The sequence below is a fragment of the Artibeus jamaicensis genome, unplaced genomic scaffold (assembly GCF_021234435.1).
Source record: "Artibeus jamaicensis isolate MK-2021 breed Jamaican fruit bat unplaced genomic scaffold, CSHL_Jam_final scaffold_916, whole genome shotgun sequence".
Taxonomy (NCBI): Eukaryota; Metazoa; Chordata; class Mammalia; order Chiroptera; family Phyllostomidae; genus Artibeus; species Artibeus jamaicensis.
In genome coordinates, this window is record NW_026522059.1 from 28,573,848 (window position 1) to 28,594,378 (window position 20,531).

A 20,531-nucleotide genomic window follows, 5' to 3' on the forward strand; every position below is an offset into this window, starting at 1 on the left:
GACACATGGACAACAACTAAGGGGGTGGAAATGGGAGGGAGGTGGGGAGCACGGGGCGGGGGGCTGGGCTGGGATGGGAGTAAAAGACAATACTGTACTTGAACAATAATTAAATAAATTTTTAAAAAATCAAAAAAAAGAGAAAAAAGAAAAATGGGATAGTACTTGATTTGTGAGTACTGTTTCATAACTTTTATTTGTATTTTTTGGTTAATTATTTGAATTACTTTATTGAACATCTTTCCTTTTTCTGGACAGTGAACTACTTTTCTTATTTAAAGCCTAATTATAAAGCCATTTCCTCTTTCGTGAATTAATTGCTCTCAGCTGTGGTTCCATTTCACTTTGAAAGTGCTTTTCATAATAGTTTAGCAGAGATTTATTTTTAAATTCAGTGTAGAACAGGTGCTCAATAAATGTTTCTTTTTTTTCAGTGAATGAATGTTATCTAGAGCTTTTTTGAAAATAATTCTGCATTCTTAGATCATTTTTACACGTGGTTTATACTCGTCCTTTCTGCCACACATGTGCTGTTAATATTCAGCAATGTTGTTACCCATATGGTATAATTTTATAATTGATGCCTCATTGTTTTAATTTGCTTTTCTTTGCTAATTAGTGCAGTTTAATATTTTCCATTTATGTTACCCAGCTCTATTTTTAGTTTTTTGAATTGTGTATTCATTTTTTGCTGTTTATTTATTGGGGTTTAATTATTTTCTGAAGACTTATGTGAACTCTTTATATTATAAATAATTCTATACACTAAATACCTAACTATGTTCGCTCTGAATATTTTTCTAAGTTTTCTTAGTTTATAATTTTTAAGTAGACAGAGCTAATAAATCCTTATAATTCTTTGTTTGCATTTTTTATTAGAAACTGTTCTTCCTGTCTACTGATTTGATACTTTAATTTTCTTCTACTTATATTTAAATATTTTTAAAATGTTTATATCATTGAAATATGTTTTAGTGGGATGAAACATCTGTTTTCAATAAAGTACTCAGAAAACCACCTATAACATCCTTAGTTAAGGTTACTTCTTGGGCCAGGTGAGTCTGCTTACTTGCAGAGTTCATTAACAGGTATACTTGCTTTGTTTGACTGGCACACAATTTAAAATAATGTAAATTTGAATGCTGCCATGAGGTAGGCACCCTGCCTGACATTGTTTTCCTGATTGTTTGTGGCTGGTATGCATTTTTCCGGTTGTTAATCAGTGGTAGCTGTTCTGATTAATTGGGATGATGGCTGGTGACTGTCTTTATTGGACATTGCCTTCACTGATTGTGACATATTTTTGACTGTCACCTTTGGAACAAGCCTTGCAACTCCCCTATTTTCTTTTTTGCAATGCATTTATACATTTATGTGTGTGACATCTGGCAGATAGAGGTATGCATTGTAGAGCCAGAAAACATGAAAGGCTTTGCTACATAACAGTGTGTTACATCTGATAGACCCTTTAATTTATCTGAATTTGTTCCCTTATCTATAAAAAGGGATGATAATATGTTGCTGTTTACTTAATTGAGTTGTTGTTAGTGTCACATAAAATACCCTTTATAATGGTAACTTGATATAAAGATTTGAGATATTATACTTCTGTGTTGTAGAAAATATTTCTTCACTTGATTATTGTTGTTTAGTTGATTTTTTGAGGGATAGAAACTTTTTATTTCATAATTGAAGTTAAAAGCTGAAAGTGCAGATACCACATTTGAGCCTTACTATTCAAATGGATTATTAAAATAGTACTATAGCACAAGTAATTTTAAATTAAGATGTATTCAGGTATCATTATGAATGTCTGGATATTGCATCATTTTTTGATTAGGGCAGGATATGAAGTGATGGGACTTTATAAATTTTACATATTGGCTTCAAATATGCCCTCTCTACCTTTAATAATTCAGGGCCAGATACAGGCTCTGCCCTGGAGTATTCTTGTAAGTTTCATAAGGTCTGGGGCTGTCAGTTTCTTCACCACTGTATACTCAGCAGAATCTGTATGAGGGAGGTAGTGAGATGTGGGTAGGTATTTGCTGAAAGATTAAAAAAATGATGTGCACATTAATGTGAATTCATTTAGTTGTAAAGACTGTCTGTGAGGATTTTTTGTTAATATGTTATAGAATCATGGAGTTGGATTGAGTCTTTGAAATCATCTAGCAAAGCCAGAGTTTATAAATCAGTATAACATTTCTGACAGATCTGCCTTTGGCCTTGCTGTGGATCTGTCCAGTGGCACATGCTTTATAGCATTGAAATCAGTAGATCCTGAGACCTTGAAATATAGTGGGTCTATTTAATTCTGAAATTTCTCTAATGTAGCTCTGAAATACAGTGTGTAGAGTACTGGAGGTAAATCAGAGTTAATACAGGATTAGTGACTTCTTGGTTGGAAAGAGTGGAACTTGAAGTCGATAAAATTTGAAGTTTAGGTAACTGAAGAGGTCGGCATTGAAGTAAGTAAACACAATTTTACAGACTGGTGATGCCCCAAGCACTTTAATCTTTACACCAGAAGTTGGGGGTGGAGAGAGGAGAGAAAACCAGGGCATACGTGACAGTATCACCCCTTGCACAGTGGTGCAGTGCGGTGGCCCTAAACCACAGTCCTCTCTCTTTCCCTCTCCTTGATTGCAAACCATTAATTTAGAAAGATTGGGAACATCACGTGTGGCATCTTCTTTCTTTCATAACTATAAGTTAGTATCCTTTCATTCATTATTTTTCTAGTGTTAACTAGATGCCAGGCCTGGTCCCAAGCATTGCAGATACATCAGTGAACAAAACAAAGATCCCTGCTCTTGTGGACCCTTTTCTTAGTTCAGTGCCATCCAATAGAAACATAAAAGGAGTGGAAGCATAAAATAATGTATACTATTATAAACATAATATATAATTTTAAATTTCCTGCTAACCACATTTAAAAACAAATTCTTTTAAATAGGATTATATTGCTAATAGCAGTATTTTATTACTATGAATTAGTGAAACATGAACACATTTTAGATTAAATATAAATATTGAAAAGTATAATCAATGAGTTAATTATTAATCAGATTTCTTACATTTTGCTTTTTGTACTAAGCCTTGAACTTTGTAGTATATCTTACATTTATAACATATCTCAGTTTGGGCTGGTCATGTTTCAGATGCTTGGGAGCTACTCAGAAGGATGGTGCAACGTGAGGGCACAGGGCTTGCTTTCTGTGCACCATCAAGTCAGACCATCTGATAGAAGGTGGAGAATAAATTTTGAAAGTAGCAGAATTTTACATAATTTAAACTCCACATTCACGACCTTGCGCTCACCCTTGCATCTAGAACTAGCATCTCTCGTATTGCATCTAGAACTAGTGTCCTCCCGAATCCCTAAACTTCAGCCTTCTTTCTTGAGTGCAAATGTGGGAGGCTTTTTATTAAACTACAGTGTTTTTATTTTTTGTTTCCTTTGTGTGGTATGTTATGTTTCCAGACAGCTGGTCATTTAGATTACAGCAAAAATGGCTTGGGTTTTTTCAATTTCTAGTCTAAAGAGTCTTCTTCAATCATTCTTTATCAATAGTTCTTTATTTTATTGTACTCATAACAATTGTCACTGACATTGAAACAATTTTTTAATGTTATTTATTTTCCAGTTACAGTTGATGTATCTTATATTAATTTCAGGTATACAGCTCAGTGATTAGACATTGGTATACCTTGTGAAGTGATCACCCCAATAAGTCTAATAAGTCCATCGACAGTATACATACTTACTAGAATATTATTGATGATATGCTGTCCTTTACATCCTGGTGACTATTTCATAACTACCAATTTGTGTTTCTTAATCTCTTCACCATTTTCACCCAGCCCAACCCCCACCTCCTCTGGCAACCATCAGAATCTTTTCTGTATCTATGGGTCTATTTCTGTTTTGTTAATTTGTATATTTTCTTTGGATTCTGCATGTAAGTGAAGTCATATGGTATTTGTTTTTCTCTGACTTACTTATCACAATACCCTCTAGGTCCATTCATGCTGTTGTAAATGGTAAGATTTTGTTCTTTTTTATGGCTGAGTAATATTTCATTGTATATATGTACCACAACTTCTTTATACATTTGTTTGTTGATGGGCACTCAGGTTGCCTCCATATCTGGGTACTGTAAATTTGCTGCAGTGAACATATGAATGCTTGTATCTTTTTGAATTAGTGTTTGGGGTTTCTTCGGAAAAATACCCAGGAGTGGAATAACTGGCTTCTTCTTTGACTCTTGTTATAGCTTTTGTTTTACAGTCTATTTTGTATAGTATCAGTGTTGTTACGTCAGCCTTTTTTGTTGTTAGTTATTTCCATTTTCATAAAATATCTTTTTCCATCCCTTTCACTCTGGGTGTCTTTTGATCTGAAGTGAGTCTCTTGTAGACAGCATTTATATGGGTCTTGTTTTCTTACCCATTCAGCCAGCATGTAACCATTTGCATTTACGGTAATTGTTGATAGATATGTATTTAATGCCATTTTACTCGTATTTTTTTGTTGTTGTTCTTAAAGAAGATCCTTTAACATTTCTTGTAATACTTACTGGTTTGGTAGTAATGAAGTCCTTTAGCTTTTTCTTGTCTGTGAGGCTCTTTATCTAATCCTTTGATTCTAAGTGATAGCGTTGCTGGATAGAGTTGTCTTACAGATCCTTGCTTTTCATCACTTTGAATATTTCCTGCCAGTCCCTTCTGGCCTGCAGTGTATTTGTGGAAAAATCAGGTGACAGTCTTATGGGAGCTCCTTTATAGGTAACTAGCTGCTTTTCTCTGACTTCTTTTAGGATTCCATCTTTGTCTATAACCTGTGCCATTTTAATTATTGTGTGTCCTGGTGTGAGCCTCTTTGAATTGATTTTGTTTGGGAAGCCAAACAAAAGCCACTCAGTGCTTCCTGGATTTGTGTGTCCGTTTCCTTCACCAAGTTGTGAAAGTTTTCAGTTCTTATTTTTCCAAGTAGGTTTTTAATTCCTTGCTCTGTCTCTTCTGTTTTGGATGTTGTCTCAGAGGCCCCTTAAACTGTCCTCATTTTTTTAAATTCTTTTTTCTTTTTGCTGTTCTGATTGGGTATTGCTGCTACGTTGTCTTCCAAATTGCTGATTCCATCCTCTGCTATATGTAGTCTACTATTGATTTCTTTTAGAGTGTTCTTCATTTCAGTTATTGTAGTCTTAATTTCTGACTGGTCCTCTTCTGTGGTTTGTATGTCCATTTTTATGTTACCTATTCTCACTGAGTTGATGAGTTCTACAAAGTTTGTTAAGCATTCTGATAACCTTGTTTTGATCTCTGCGTCTGATGGATTGCTTGTCTCTATTTCTGGAGCAGCATCACTGGATTGTAGCAACATCACTCTGCTCTCTGCTTGCATCTTCATATTACCTTCTACTCTGTGTGTCTGTGTCTTTTCTCCTTTTGTCTGTCTCCAGTTTTCTTGTGCTTTTCTCTTAAAAGGGCATTTGAATAGTCCAGGATGATGTTCTTCTTTTAAGATCCTTAACTTAATTACATCTACAAAGATCCCTTTATTTCAAATGAGGTCACATTCAGATGTTCTGGGGATTGGGATGTGGACGTATTTTGGGGGTGACCGTTGTTTCCTTCCAAAGATCCCTTTATTTCTGGATCGCTTGCCTGGAGGGTCCAGGCAAGTTGGCTGCAAGGACCAGTGTCGACTATAGTGGAGGAGCTGCAGTGTCGGGGGACAACCCCATGGAGTAGAAGTTGCTTTAGATGGGCTCTAGTGCCCACTGAGTTTGGTGTTTTTTTAAATTTATATTTTATTGGTTATGTTATTACAGTTGTCCCATTTTTTCCTCCTTGGCACCCCTCCACTCAGCACCCTATAACCCCTCAGGCAATTCTCATGTCCATGGGTCATGCATATAAATTCATTCGCAACTTCACTTCTATACTGTACTTTTACATCTCCATGTCTATTCTTAACCAAGATGTACTTCTAAATACCCTCACCTCTTTGTCCGTTACACCATACCCGCCTCCCATCTGGCAACCATCAAAATGCTCTTTGTATCCATAATTCTGTCTCTGTTTTTGTTTGCTATGCTTTCTTAGACTCAGTTGTTGATAATGTGTATTTATTGCCACTTTATTGTTCATAGTGTTGATCTTTTTCTTACATTCCTTTAACCTTTTATATAATAACTCTTTTAGCTTTTTCTTGTTGGGGAAGTTCTTTATCTGTCCTTTGATTCTAAATGACGGCTTTTCTGGGTAGAGTAATTTGGCCGTAGGTCCTGGCTTTTCATCACTGAATATTTCTTTCCAGTCCCTTCTAGGCCACAAAGTTTCTTTTTAGAAATAAGCTGACTGTCTTATGGGGACTCTTCTGTATATAACTAACTGCTTTTCTCTTGCTGCTTTTAAGATTCTCTCTTTATCTTTAACCTTTGGCATTTTAATATGATATGCCTTGGAGTGGGCCTCTTTAGTCCATCCTGTTTTGGACTCTGTGCTTTCTGGATTTGCATATCTGTTTCCTTTACCAAATTAGGGAAGTTTTCTTTCCTTCGTTTTTCAAATAGATTTCCAGTTTCTTGCTCTTTCTTCTCCTTCTTCTGGCACCCCTGTGAGGAGAATGTTGGTACCTTGAAGTTGTCCCAGAGGTCCTTACACTTTCCTCATCTATTTATTTATGTATTTTGGGGATATTTTTTTCTTCTTGTTGTTTTGATTGGTTGTTTTTTTACTTCCTTATGTTCCAAATCATTAATTTGATTCTTGGTTTCATCCACTGTACTGTTGTTTGCCAGTATTTGTTCTTTATTTTTGACTGGATTTTTTTTTGGTGTGTGTGTTGTTGAGGTCCTCACTAAGTTCCTTGGATATCCTTCACTCTATGAGTATTTTGAATTCTGTATCTGCTAGATTGCTTATCTCCATTTTGTTTAGTTCTTTTTCTGGAGTTTTTATCTGTTCTTTCATGTGGGTCATTTCTTTGTGTCTTCAGCCCCCCTGTGTTTGTTTCTATGTATTAGGTGGAGCTGCTATGATTCCCTCTCTTGGTAGCATGGCCTAATGTAGTAGGTGTCCTGTAGGGTTCAGTGGCACAGCCTTTCCTCTTACCAAATCTGGGTATGGTTACTTGACATGAACCCTTTGTTTGGGCTGAGTACACCCTGCTCTTGTGGTTGAGTCTTGATTGCTGTTGGCTGGTCAATGGGAAGGATTTATACAGACCAGTCCATTGCAAGGACTGTCTGTGACCATTGACCACCAACCTCTGTCCACCATGGAGGATCAGCTGTGTAGGAAGGAGCCCACTCCACAGAGCAGGACCTACTTCAGCAGGGCTCTAGAGCCCACTGATTCCACCTCTTGAGTGTATCGCTTGTAGAGGTGATTGGATGATGGTGCTCCGATGTGGTCTATAGCTGATCACTTGGTGCACAGGCTTTGGGGTTTCCCAAATGGTGTTGGCCAGTATCAGCCACTGCTTGTCTGTCTGGAGCCACTTGGCATAAGCTGTAAAGTGATCTGAAGATGGCTGCTACTCATGCTGGGCTTGGAGGTGCCCCCACAGTGCCAGGCTGTGAACTGCGAACTATGATGAGCTGTTGCTAATTTCAGGCCTGGGATCACTTAACAGAAGGTATTGGGAGGCTCTTGGTTCCCTGAGTTTGGCTGTTGCTTTTTGAGAGGATTTAGAAAGGTCTGAAGCATGAGCCAAGACAAGCCATTCATATGGAAAGGCCACTGTTTACAGCTTGGGAGATACCCATAAGTACGGTGGGGCAGAACCTCAGGGAATTACCAGGGTGAGTAAAGAGCGTGAGTCAGGTTCATGGAGGCTCAGATGTGGCACCTGCCCACTGGCCTTGTGGCTTTGTCAGGGGAGGGTTCAGAAAAGGAACAATGGCCTCTGCCTGCAGTTGTGTTTGGGAGAAAGCTGTCCCCCAGCTTTTTCCCTGATGCCAGACACTTCAGTTCCTTCCCGGATGCTGCTGGTGCCTTTCAAGCTGTACCTTGGTGCTGAAGCTCTGAGGGAGTGAGTCTGAGTAAGTCTGTGTGTGGGCTCTTTAAGAGGAACTGCTTGAGACTCAAGAATTTTCTTCCACTGACTCAATCCCTGCTGGTTTTTACAGCCAGAAGTTATGAGGACTTATCTTCCTGGCATTGGAACCCTGGGCTGGGGCAGCTGGTATGGCGCTGGGACCCCTCACTCCTGAGATAATCCCTTCATTTTTTTATCTACCACATATAGGTGTGGGTGTGGGACCAGCCTGTTTTGCATCTCCAGGTCTCTGTCCATCCTAGCAGGTGGAATGGATGTGGTTTCTTTAATTCTGTAGTTGTTGGACTTCCATTCAACTTGATTTCTGACTGTTCTAAGTGATGGTTGTTTTATAGTTTATTTGTAATTTGGTGTGGTTATGTGAGGAGATGAGTCTTATTTACCTGTGCTTCTATCTTGACTGGAAGTCTGAGTTTGGCTTTTGAATGTTTTGCTGTTGGAAGTGGTTGGCTGGTGCTCCAGCGAGGTCCAAAGTTGCCTACTGGTCGTGCTGGCACTGGGGCCTCATGGGAGGTACAGGCCAAGGTCAGCTTCTGCCTCTGCCCTGCCCAGGGCCACCCAGCATGATCTAGAAAGCAGTCTTCAGATGGATGCCAGTTGTGTGGGTCTTGGGGGTGCCCAGTTCATGCTTTGAACTGAAGCTAGCTGCCACTAGTGCCAGGCTTGGGAAGGTTGTTTAGCCAGAGGTACATGGTACTCTGAGACCAGATGCTGCTTGTTTGGGGTTTGTGGACCTTTGAGAAATTTTGAGAATGTTGATGGCAGGATAAGCCAAGACAGGCCATTTGTATGGAAATGCCACTGGAAGCATCTTGGATGGTCAAGCACATTTGGTGGGTTGGGGTCTCTGGGAATCTCCAGAGCAGTGCTAACATTGTTAGCCAGTTTGATGGAGACTCAACTGCTGGCTCAGTAGGGGGAGAGTTCAGCAAAGGGACAATTGCCTCTCTTAACACCTCTGTCTGGGATAAAGCTGTCCTGCCAGCCCTCATCTTGAAGCCAGACAATTCAGTTCCTTTCATATGTCTCTGCTGCCTTCCCAGATGCTGCCTCAGTGCTGGAACTCAGAGAGAATGCGTCCGAGAAAGTCCGTGTGCAGGCCTTAGAAAGAGGCACGCCTATGACTCTAGCAGTCCTCTCTCTCACTCAGCCATAGTGTCTGCTGGCTTGCACAGTCAGGAGTTACAGGGATGTCTCTTCCTGGCACTGGAACCCTGGGCTGGGGGCCTGGTGTGGGTCTGGACCCCTCACTCTCATGTTGACTTCTATGGCTGAGATAGCCCTCTTGATTTTTAACCACCACATGTGAGTGTGGGACCAGCCTGGTTGTGTCTCTGCCCCTCCTACCACTCTCATTGTGGCTTCCTTTTTATATCCTTAGTTGTAGGACTTCTGTGTTTAGCTAGACTTCAGGCGGTTCTCAGTGAAGGTTCTCAGTTTAGTCGTAATTTTGATGTGGTTGTGGGAGGATGTGAATACCATGTCCACCTACTCCGGCATTTTAACCGGAAGCTGGCATTTTCTTGTATTTAACTCTTTTCTATCAATTTTTTTTTGTCAAATTATCCTTTCCTCTATTGAATATAAGCTCCATGAGAACAAGGACACTTCTTGTTTTATTCACTACTATATCCCCAGCAACTATTGTAATTCTTGGAATGTGTTTGATAAATGTTTGTTGGATGGGTAAATGGCATTCTGGATCAGTTATCTTGCAGTAGAATGGAGTTATCAAGTAAGGTTCTTAGATGACCACTGAAGAGTATATGATTGAGAAATGGCTTAGAATAGTCTTAGGATCATTGAATTTAGAAAGGTTTAGGGAAAGTTGGCACTTTAGAGGTTAATAGCAGGAGGTTCAGGTTGTTTGTTTTATGAAGAAAGCAAATTTATCCAAATTAAACCATTATTCAAAATTACTTCATACAAATAGACATGTACAATACATTTATGACATTATATATTGATGTCACATGCAAATATAAGCCATCTTACATTTTGCTCAGGAATTTTAACATGGTTAGGTCATTTAAAAAATTGAGGTGAAATTCACGTAACATAAAATTAACCATTTAAAAGTGAATATTTCAGTAATATTAGTGTTTTTACCTTGTTGCATCGTCATCACATCTATCTAGTTCCAAAATATTTTCATCACCCCATACCCTTTAAGCAGCTACTTCCAATTTTGGCATTCTGGCCATCACCACTCTGGTCTATTTTCTATGGACTTATCTGTTCTGAGTATTTCATGTAAATAGAATCATACAACACATGCCTTTTTGTATCTGGCTCCTTTCATTTAGGATAATGTTTTTAAGGTCCATCCAGATTGAAGCACATGTCAGTACTTTATTTCTTTTTTTTTATTTGGCTGAATAGTATTCCACCATATGTATATTTACCCATTCATTCACTGGTAGATATTTCAGTTATTTCAACCCTTCGGCCATTGTGAATAGTACTGCCATGAACATTCATGTAAATAGATTTGTTGTAATAGTTTTCAGTTCTTTTGAGTGTATACATAGGAATAGAATTGCTGGGTCAAATGGTAATTCTTTGATTAACTTTTTTTTTTTTAACATTTTAAGAACTAAATATTGTTTTCCACAGAATTGCACCATTTTACATTCCCACCAGCAATGTATTAGAGTTCTAATTTCTTCATATCATTGCTAACCCAGTTGTTTCTATGTTTCATTACTATAGCCGTCCTAGTGGGTGTGAAGTGGTACCTTGCTGTAGTTTTGATTTGCATTTCTTAGTGATAGATGATGCTGATTCGTTCTCATGTGTGGCCATCGGTATATATTCTTTGGAGGAATGTCTATTCAAGTCCTTTGCCTATGTTTATATAGCATTGTTTGGCTTTTTTGTTGTTGAGTTAGAATAGGTCCTTATATACTCTATAGGTATTAGACCCTTATCAGATATAGTATTTTCAAACATTTTCTTGCATTCTGTGGGTAGTCATTTCACTTTCTTAGTAGTGTTCTTTAACAAGCAAAAATTTTTGACTGACATTTTAAAACAAATTTTAATTGTTCAAGTATAGTTTTCTTCCCTTTACCCCCAACCCAGCCTACCCCCCCATTCTAACACATAAAATTTTTTAATTTTGGGAGTTCTGACCAAGATGGAGATGTAGGTAGAAACACTTTGCTTCCTTGCACTACAAAAAGAAGGATAACAACCAATTTCAAAACAGTAAACAACCAGAAATGCCAGAAAATCAAACTGCATGGAAATCTGACAACCAAGGAGTTAAGCATTAACCCAGACCAATAGGAGGGGCCAAGAAAGGAAAGACGGGCAGCCCAGTGGAGAGGACTTGCAGTAAGGTGGCAGACTTCGCGGGAGAGGTGCGGCTGACTGAATCGGAAACCAAAGGCTCAAAGCTTGCTGTAGAACATTGCAGGTGGTTGTGGTGAGGGGAGAGACTCCCAGTCTCACAGGAGAGTTCATTTGAAAGTGGGACCAGAGTGGAGTGAGGTGAGCAGCATTGTTCCCTCTCTGACCCCTCCCCCACAGGCAGCACCACAAGGCAGCAAAGAGGGTTGGTTGCCCTGCCTCTGCAAATAATTAAGGCTCCGCTCCTTACAACATAACAGGTGTGCTGTGACAAAGAAATGTTGCTCAAATGAAAGAACAGATCAAAACTCCAGAAAAAGAGCTAAGTGACGATGAGATAGACAACCTATCTGATGCAGAGTTCAAAACACTGGTAATCGGGATGCTCACAGAACTGATTAAGCTTGATGCAAAAATGAAGGAAGAAATGAAGGCTACCCAAAGTGAAAGAAAGCAAAATATATAGGGAACCATCAATGAGGGGAGGAAACCAGGACTCAAAATCAGTGATTCAGAACAAAAGAAAGAAATAATCTTCCAACTGGAACAGAATGAAGAAACAATTCAAAAAAATGAGGAGAGGCTTAGGAACTTCTGGGACAACTGTAAGCACTCTAACATCCAAATCATAGGGCTGCCAGAAGAAGAAGAGTATGAGCAAGAAATTGAAAACTTACTTGAACAAATAATGAAGGAAAACTTCCCCAATCTGGCAAAGGAAATAGACTTCCCGGAAGTCCAAGAAGCTCAAAGAATCTCAAAGAAATTGGACCCAAAGAGGAATACACCAAGACACATCATAATTAAGTGACCCAAGATTAAAGATCAGGAGAGAATCTTAAAAGCAGCAGGAGGAAAGGAGAGAGTTACCTACCAAGGAATGCACATAAGGCAGTCAGCTGATTTCTCAGAAGTAACCTTACAGACAAGAAGGAGCTGGAAAGAAGTGTTTGAAGTCATGAAAGGCAAGGACCTACATCCAAGATTACTCTATCCAGCAAAGGTATTTACAGTGAGGGGCAGATAAAATGCTTCCCAGATAAGGTCAAGTTAAAGGAGTTCATCATTTTCAAGCCCTTATTATATGAAATGTTAAAGGTACTTATCTAAGAAAAAGAAGATAAAAAACTATGAACAGTAAAATGACAACAAACTCATAACTATCAACAACTGAACCTAAAAAACAAAAACAGAAGCTAAGCAAACTGGAACAGGAAAAGAACTAGAGAAATGGAGATCACATGGAGGGTTTTCAGTGGGGAGGGGGAGGGAGAGGGGAAGAATGGGGGTGGTGGTATAGGGAATAAGAAACATAATTGGCAGGCATAAAATAGATGGGAAGAGGTTAAGAATAGTATAGGAAAAGGAGGAGACAGAGAACTTATATGTACAACCCATTGACATGAATTAAGGGGACGGAGGGAATGCTGAAGGGCAGATAGTGTAGGGCAGAGGGGAGATAAAGGGGAGAAAAAATTTAGGAAAACTGTAATAGTATATAATCAATAAAATATACTTAAAAAATTTGATGAAGTCCAATTTATCAATTTTCACACTTGTGTCTTTGATGTCATAGCTAATGATCCATTGCCAAACTCAAGGTCATGAATATTTACCCTTATGTTTTATTTTAAGAATCAAGATGGGGATGTAGGTAGAAATACTTTGGTTTTGACTCATATTTATGTTGTTGATTTGTTTTGAGTACATTTCGAGATGGGGTCCTACTTCATTTTTAAAATTTTTTTTGCATATCAAATTTCAGTTGTCCCCCCAAGTTGATTCATTAAGGCATGAACTTCTGTGGAGGTAGGGGCAGTAGGAGCTCCTTCCAGTAGTTATTTTCACATTCTACCTGGTTTTTATACTTTTATCTTTTTAATTTCTGCAGTATCTTTTTATTTTCTCATTGTCGGGCATTTAAGTTTTTTACTTTTTTCTCATATAGAGCAGTGCTTTTTATCTTTGTATAAATTGATATTGTGTTCCCTCTTAACTTATATTTTAGGTTTTTGTGGTTGTGTTACAGTGAGAAGTAAGTTTTATTATTCAGAGACTTTGATATCACTTGATGTATTTAAAACCTCAGATGATGTTTTCAATAAAAATAGCTTTAACAGCCCTGAGTGACAGGGCTCAGTGGTTCGAATGCAGGCCTGCGAACCAAAGGATTGCCAGTTCGATTCCCAGTCAGGGCACATGCCTGGGTTGCAGGCAGGTCCCCAGTAGGGTGTGAATGAGAAGCAACCACACATTGTTATTATTCTCTCTCTTTCTCTCTCTCCTTCCCTTCCCTCAAAAAATAAATAAATAAAATATAAAAAAATTAGCTTTAACAGGTTGCACTTAATCAAGATTCGTCAAGAGAGGCTGTATTGCATAGTGGTTAAAGCATAGATTATGATCATATAAGGAGTCACATCTTGGCTCACACGATTTGTGAAAAGAAGGAAGTTACTGAACAACTTTGCAGTAACTTCCAGTGGTTTTTTTTCTTTCATTCTCCTAGTCTTTCTGTGATATTTTTGTTTTCAGCTCTTGGTATTAGGGCAGAAATTCATGGCGTGGGTGGGTGAGGAATAGCCTGGTGGGAGCAGGAGGAGTGTTACTGGTGCTTCGCGCAGAAGCCTCTGGGCAATCCACCCTTTCTCCTTTCCTTTGTTGTATGTGAAACTGTTGGTTTTGATTTTTATGGAGAATGGGAGGCACCATAGGGAAGTATCTGAAGTTACTTTTTGGGAACAGATAACTGCAATATTGCTACCTCCTTGCTAGAAGATGTGGGAAATGCTTATTTTTTAGGGCTCTTGTTCTTGGAATATGTTATGTGCTTTAGGAATGATGTTTATAATTTTAAAGAAAGGAGAAATTTAATGATGAAAGTTTTTTCATTAACAAAGTTTAAATGGCAATATGGACGGGGGCAGTACATATGGGGGAAAAGAAGTTTTCAGGTTTTACCTTTTAGCCTCTTCCTAGAGGTTCGATGTTTGTTAGAAGTGCTTGTTATCATGTTCTCTTGTAAGACTTCCTCTAATATGGTATACCTGTCAAGTTTTAAAAATATTTCTTTTCAGTTAACAGAAGATGAAATTGCAACTATTCTTAAATCGACTTTGAAAGGACTAGAATATTTACATTTTATGAGAAAAATCCACAGAGATATAAAAGCTGGAAATATTCTTCTCAATACAGAAGGACATGCAAAATTGGCAGATTTTGGTGTGGCTGGTCAGTTAACAGTAAGTGTAATAATTTCAGAAATACTTTGGCTTATATGTTCAGGTTTGCTTGCAACTAAACTTTAATAACTTTTGGGAGGTATAGAAAAACTGTACAAGGTCTGTCTGGAAAAACTCCAACCATTGTTAATATAATGAGAATGGTTTGCATGAGATGGATTTAACCTGGCAGCCAAGGAGAGTGGACTGGAGTGCACACATGTGAACAATGACAACTTCACTGTACTAGTCATTGGGGTATACACTGTTGAGAGATCATGGGTACTCTTTGGCTGTGGCATTCTAAATGACTGAGTGGAGAACAAATCTGCATCAGATTTTGCATTAACTTGAACATTCCCCCATGGAAACCATTTGGATGATTCAGAAGACCACAGCTGTGGGTGACTGGTGATTGGAAGCTTCACCGTGATAACGTGCCCACTCATCACATCTAGTGCACTGCTTTTTGGCAAAACATCAAATTTCCCAGGTGACTCAGACCCCTAAAGCTCATATTTGGCACCCTGTGACTTCTGGCTTTTCCCCAAACTAGAATCACCTTTGAAAGGGAAGAGATTTCAGACCATTGATGAGATTCAGGAAAATACGATGGGGCAGCTGATGGCAATTGGGGAACTGTGAGAGGTCTCAAGGTGCCTGCTTTGATGGGGACTGAAGCATCATCGTCCTATCCTATGTACAATGTTTTTTGTACCTTATATCTTCTTCAATAGATGTCTCTATTTTTCGTATTCTGGACAGACCTTGTATAACTTCATTGTTCTTGGGTAGAAGGAGCCATAATTTGAGTGTTATGTATTGCTTTTATTTACAGTTTAAGAGACATTGAGTGAATATGAAAATGTATATCATTAAAATGCTTAAATGTTTGAAAAGGAAAGCTGCATTCATTCATTTGTGTATCTTTCATTGTTACAATACTGTCTTTCATGACTGTCTTTCATGACGATAGTGGAAATAAGTTACTTGTGGGCTCCTGGCTATTTTTTTCACTTTTGTGGCTGGTTTTTATTTTTATTTTATTTTTTTTCAATTTTATTTAGTTATTTTTCAAGTACAGTTTTTTGTCTATTTCTCCCATCCCAGCCCCTCCCACCCCGTGCTCCCTACCTCCCTCCCATCCCCCCCCCGTCCTCATCCCTGTGTCCTTCATACATGTTCCAGAATTCCTAAATATGTCATGCCATAACTAGTTGAAATTTTAGGAAAATAGTTTCATTTATAACATGTAGTAGTTGAGAGTTTCACATATATATTTTTAAGAATATGTTGGCAAACAGATTCCTTAGTGTTTTTGTACTATTATTTATGTCAGTGTAATGCTTTTGCAGGACACAATGGCAAAACGCAACACCGTGATAGGAACTCCGTTTTGGATGGCTCCTGAGGTCATTCAAGAAATAGGCTACAACTGTGTGGCCGACATCTGGTCCCTGGGCATTACTTCTATAGAGATGGCGGAAGGAAAACCTCCTTATGCTGATATTCATCCAATGAGGGTAAGAAAATGATGCTTTCCTAAAAATGTCAGTGTACGTAAATATAAAGTAAATTAAGTAAGTTCATTTGAGTTTATGTTCTGTGCAAAAAATGGTAAAATTATCTGTCAAAGATTAGTGACTGGTAACTTTTCCCACCCCACCCCCATCCTTAATTGTGAACAAAGAAGTGAAGGCTATATTTCTCTCTACAGTCAGTGTTTTCCTCCCCAAAAGATATACCTGTAAAAACTTCCCTTGCTTTTCAATAGAAGAAAGGGTTTATAAGTTCACTACATTCTTCAGTTCATTGTTTTCTCAATGGGGCAGTAGAGGCGTTGGAAGAAAACAGTTCTGTTCTACTCGCCCAGCACATTCTGCCTTTCTGTGTTTTTGTTTCTTCCCTTTTTCTTCTCCCCTTTGTCCCCCTCCACCCGCCCCCCACCCCAGCTCTCACCACATTATTATCTGTGTCCATAGGTTATGCATACGTGCATGTACACGTTCTTTGGCTAATCTCTTCTTGTGCTGCACCCCCCCCCCCCCCAAGATCTATCAGTCTGTTCCATGCACTCATGCCTTTGGTTTTATTTTGGTTGAAAATGTACTGGTTTTTTTTTCTTGAACATTGTTATATGGTTTGTAAACTCCTTTTCCAGGATAATTTTTGAATTTAAAGTACTATATATCTTGCATATTTAAGTCTAATTGTCTGTGCTGTAGGGTTTGTGATGATATAGTTTTTACGTTTATTAGTATGTGAATCTCAATTCATTAGAGATATGTATATTTATCTTTGTAAACTTGTTGCCCTCTAGTGGCTGTAGTCACCTCAAGAAGAAGGGATATAGGGAAAGGGAGAAGAAAGAGAAGAGTGTGTGTGCACATGTGTATAAAGAAGAGAAGATGGTGTCAGTGTGACTGGAGAAATTTGCGTCCAGTATAGTTGGGAGAAAAAAAATAATGCTGTATTTTAGAATATCTGAAGAAGAATATATTGGAATTATTTCTGGTGTTACAATGTTGTCATGGATTAAGTTTCAGTAATAAAGATAACAGTGCACTCTACCTAAAATGTTAAAAAATCTGCTTGCCACTTTAAAGAGAATTCATTGAGTAATACAGTTGTGTGTAATATGTATTATTTTTCTTGTGCATATGAATTTTTTTCCCAAGTGAAAATAAAAATAACATGAATTATGTGTTTGAAAATAACATGAAAAATATATACAAGGTCAGCATAAAATCAGCAACACAAATTTTCATTTCTTATTAGATGATGTTATCTCATTAGTTATCTTTGGTACTTTTAGTTAAATCGCTTTTGGGTAATCCTCAAGCTGGGTGTATTTCAGTTTGACCTAGAGAGGTAAACTTCGATATCCAAGGCAACCTAGCTAAGTATGAGAGCTGGAATTTAACCCAGTACTTAGATTATTACTGTCTGCTTCCACCTTGTGTAAATCTTACTTTTCTCTTCAAGCAGTCTCTCTAGCAGATAGCAAAGAATTATATGTGGCCCCTACCTTCCAGGGCCTTGAAATATCACTTGACCACCCTTTGAATATGCCCATTCTCCAGGCCCACTTGAGACCCATGCTTGCTTAGGCCAGGAAGCATTAGGGACAAGGAGAGGTGCATCAAGCTTGGATTATTTTAAATGGAATTGCTCCGGCCTAAATAGTCACAAGTTAATATAGTGCTTTGTTACCAACTAAACTTTTTGAAAGACATGTGTTTTGAGCGTTTATAGCCTTAGGGTTGTAAAGAACTCAAGATGTTACTAAATTAGAAAATGAAAGTAATTATAATAAATTGGAACTTGGCAGTTAATCGAGAACTGGTCTTTTGAAAGTGTTAGGGGTGAGGTCATTTGTTTTAACTGCTTTTAGTTTACCATCTTATCAAAAATTGGTACTTCAATCATTCCTGAGAGATAATAAGAGGTTTTTTGAATATAGATATTCAAGAAGGAATTTCCTAATACAAAGAGCTGTTAAAAACATTGTATTTGTTTGATGGCAAGGGATGAACTGAATTTGTTAGTTTTGGTATAACTCTCTCTTTCTTTAAATGAGAAACTTGGAGTGTATACAAATTGAACCTGTACTGTGTAGATAATAAAACTTATCTGTGTAGTAAAGGACACCAATGAAATTCACATTAAAACATGTACAGCTTTCTAAACAGGAGAATGAAAATGTGCTTATAAATTTAGATCCAGCTGTTAGATTAAAATTAATAAGTAATGGCAAATGGAAGTAAAGCTGCTCAAAATGTTAAGTGAAACAAATTTTATTAAAACTCAAGTTTATTTTAAAAAGTTAGATGTGAAGTTACCGAATTAATTTTGTTAAGTTAAATAAATAAAATATTAAAACAATTTAATTTTGAATTCCGTTAACCACGTACTTCTGTGGAAAGCAGTCTTCTCAGCCCTTTGGGAACTATAATTATAAAAGAATCAGGAAATGAGTGAAAGGTCATTCTTCTGGATATCGATCACTATTCCCCTCCCCCAAACCCAAGCACTTTTTCATAGACATCGCTAAGACCCTAATGATTATCAACACAGCTTTGCTCTGCTTTGTTTCGTTTTACACACCTGTGTGTTTGGTCACCAGTTACTCAGCATAGCTACGGGTCAGGAATGAACTGTTTGAGTCAAACTAAGCACAGCAGGCAAAGGGACTACTGAGATCTGACATCAATTAAAGGGAAGAAAAAAATCAAACTAAGAACTTTACTTCTGTGCAATGTGATACTGAGTGTGTATTAATACCTTTCAAAAATAAGTTGTACAAATATATAGTATACCTTAGGGGGATTTATGTCAAATGTGACTTGAGACCATTAGAGGTATTTTGTTTATTTATGTATTTATTTACTTATTTATATTTGTTTGCTTGAGAACAATAAACAGCTTTATTACATGAGCTGAGATAGGAGGGAGGAGGACTTATTTACCTTTCCAGGCCTTGAGTTTCTCAGTTGGAACTCCCAGCTCCTTACCCTTCTAGCACATGACCATAGGCTCGGCCACATTGGCCTGGTCTTGAAGCAAGGCATGCAGCACTCTCGCTCTGCTGGAATTGCTCCTCTAGAAGACAGCTGATTTTCCCTTTCATCCTACTGTTTCTGAATTTTCTTTGTTTTTGTTTAAAGTCTCTTCCTTCTCAGGGGTCAGCTTGGCCCCCCCTTCTCACAATCCCCCACTGGGGATTCCTGCTACTGTCGGAAGGGTATGCTGTCAGTGAGAACAATGCAGTTGTTTACTAGGGTCTTGGTGAGGACCAGCTTGTGGCTGGATGCGTTGTAGACAACATCAGTAATCCTTGTTTTGCACGGACAGCACTCTTGAGCCACAGGCCAAGCTGCCCACGTCCAGCCTCAAAGCTCGGTGCTTCTTATTGGTGCTCCCCATGCACGAGTGCAGGTTGTGTGTGTGTGATGGGGGCCTGGGGGCACTGAAACGGCAATCTTCTGGAAATTCAACTAATGTACAGCATGGCCATTTCTGTTCAAGAGTAAATTTGGAATTCTTTTAGACCGAAAAATGTCTGTGTGTGCATGTGTTTATACATGTCCTCGTACCACTTGCTGATGAAGAAAGGAACTCTGTAGATACCTGCAACATGGAAAAGTTGTTTTAGATGAATGATGTTTTTGAAAATGATGTTACTTTTCTTTCTTGAAGAATCTTTTCCTTAATCTTGATTTTTTTTCTAACTAGCCTCTCACCCCAGGTCCCCCTCTCCTTTTTGTTTGAGAAATGCAGTGAAATAAATGCTCTGGTACATGCAAGGTAGGAAAGACATTAGACAAAAATGCCACTCTTTGTAGTGGACATTGAAAAGTAAAACACAGAATAGCTTTCTTCCATTACAAATCACATGGCATTACTCTTTTCATAACCAAGTATACTCCTAGCCCAACATGATTTCTTAAAAAAAAAAAAAAGACATACAAGAGTAGTTACTGTATTTTTTGGACCATAAGACACACGCAGGTTTTAGAGGAGGAAAATAAGAAAATAAATTTTGAAGCAAAAAACGTAAAATATTTAATAACATAAATAACATACCATTTCACCAGTGTAGCTGTAAACAGAACTCAATAGCAGCATTAACAACCATTATTCCTCCCAAATTTGGGGGGGAAAAGTGCATCTTATAGTTCAAAAAATATGGTATATCCACAACTAAGGAGTAATAACTGAGTTAACCACTTTTTAGTTAAAAGAAAATCCATGACCTCCTTCTTGTACAATTAATAAAATGTGACTGAGAAATTCCAGGAGACTGGGCTTGGGTCAGGGTGGGAGTTGAGCCACACCCAGCACCCCTACAGATCTTCCGTCTCCCAATCCCTGGTGTATAT

At 38.1% G+C, this 20,531-nt stretch overlaps 1 protein-coding gene across 1 annotated transcript in view; it reads left to right on the forward strand.

The window, feature by feature from the left end:
• Positions 1–20,531, forward strand: part of STK3 (serine/threonine kinase 3) — a 255,792-nt gene that overhangs the window by 51,886 nt on the left and 183,375 nt on the right. Inside the window, exons 5-6 of the mRNA XM_037131083.2 lie at positions 14,506–14,670; positions 16,005–16,172. Of these exons, the coding sequence (XP_036986978.1) occupies positions 14,506–14,670; positions 16,005–16,172 (333 nt within the window). The remainder of the gene's footprint in view (positions 1–14,505; positions 14,671–16,004; positions 16,173–20,531) is intronic.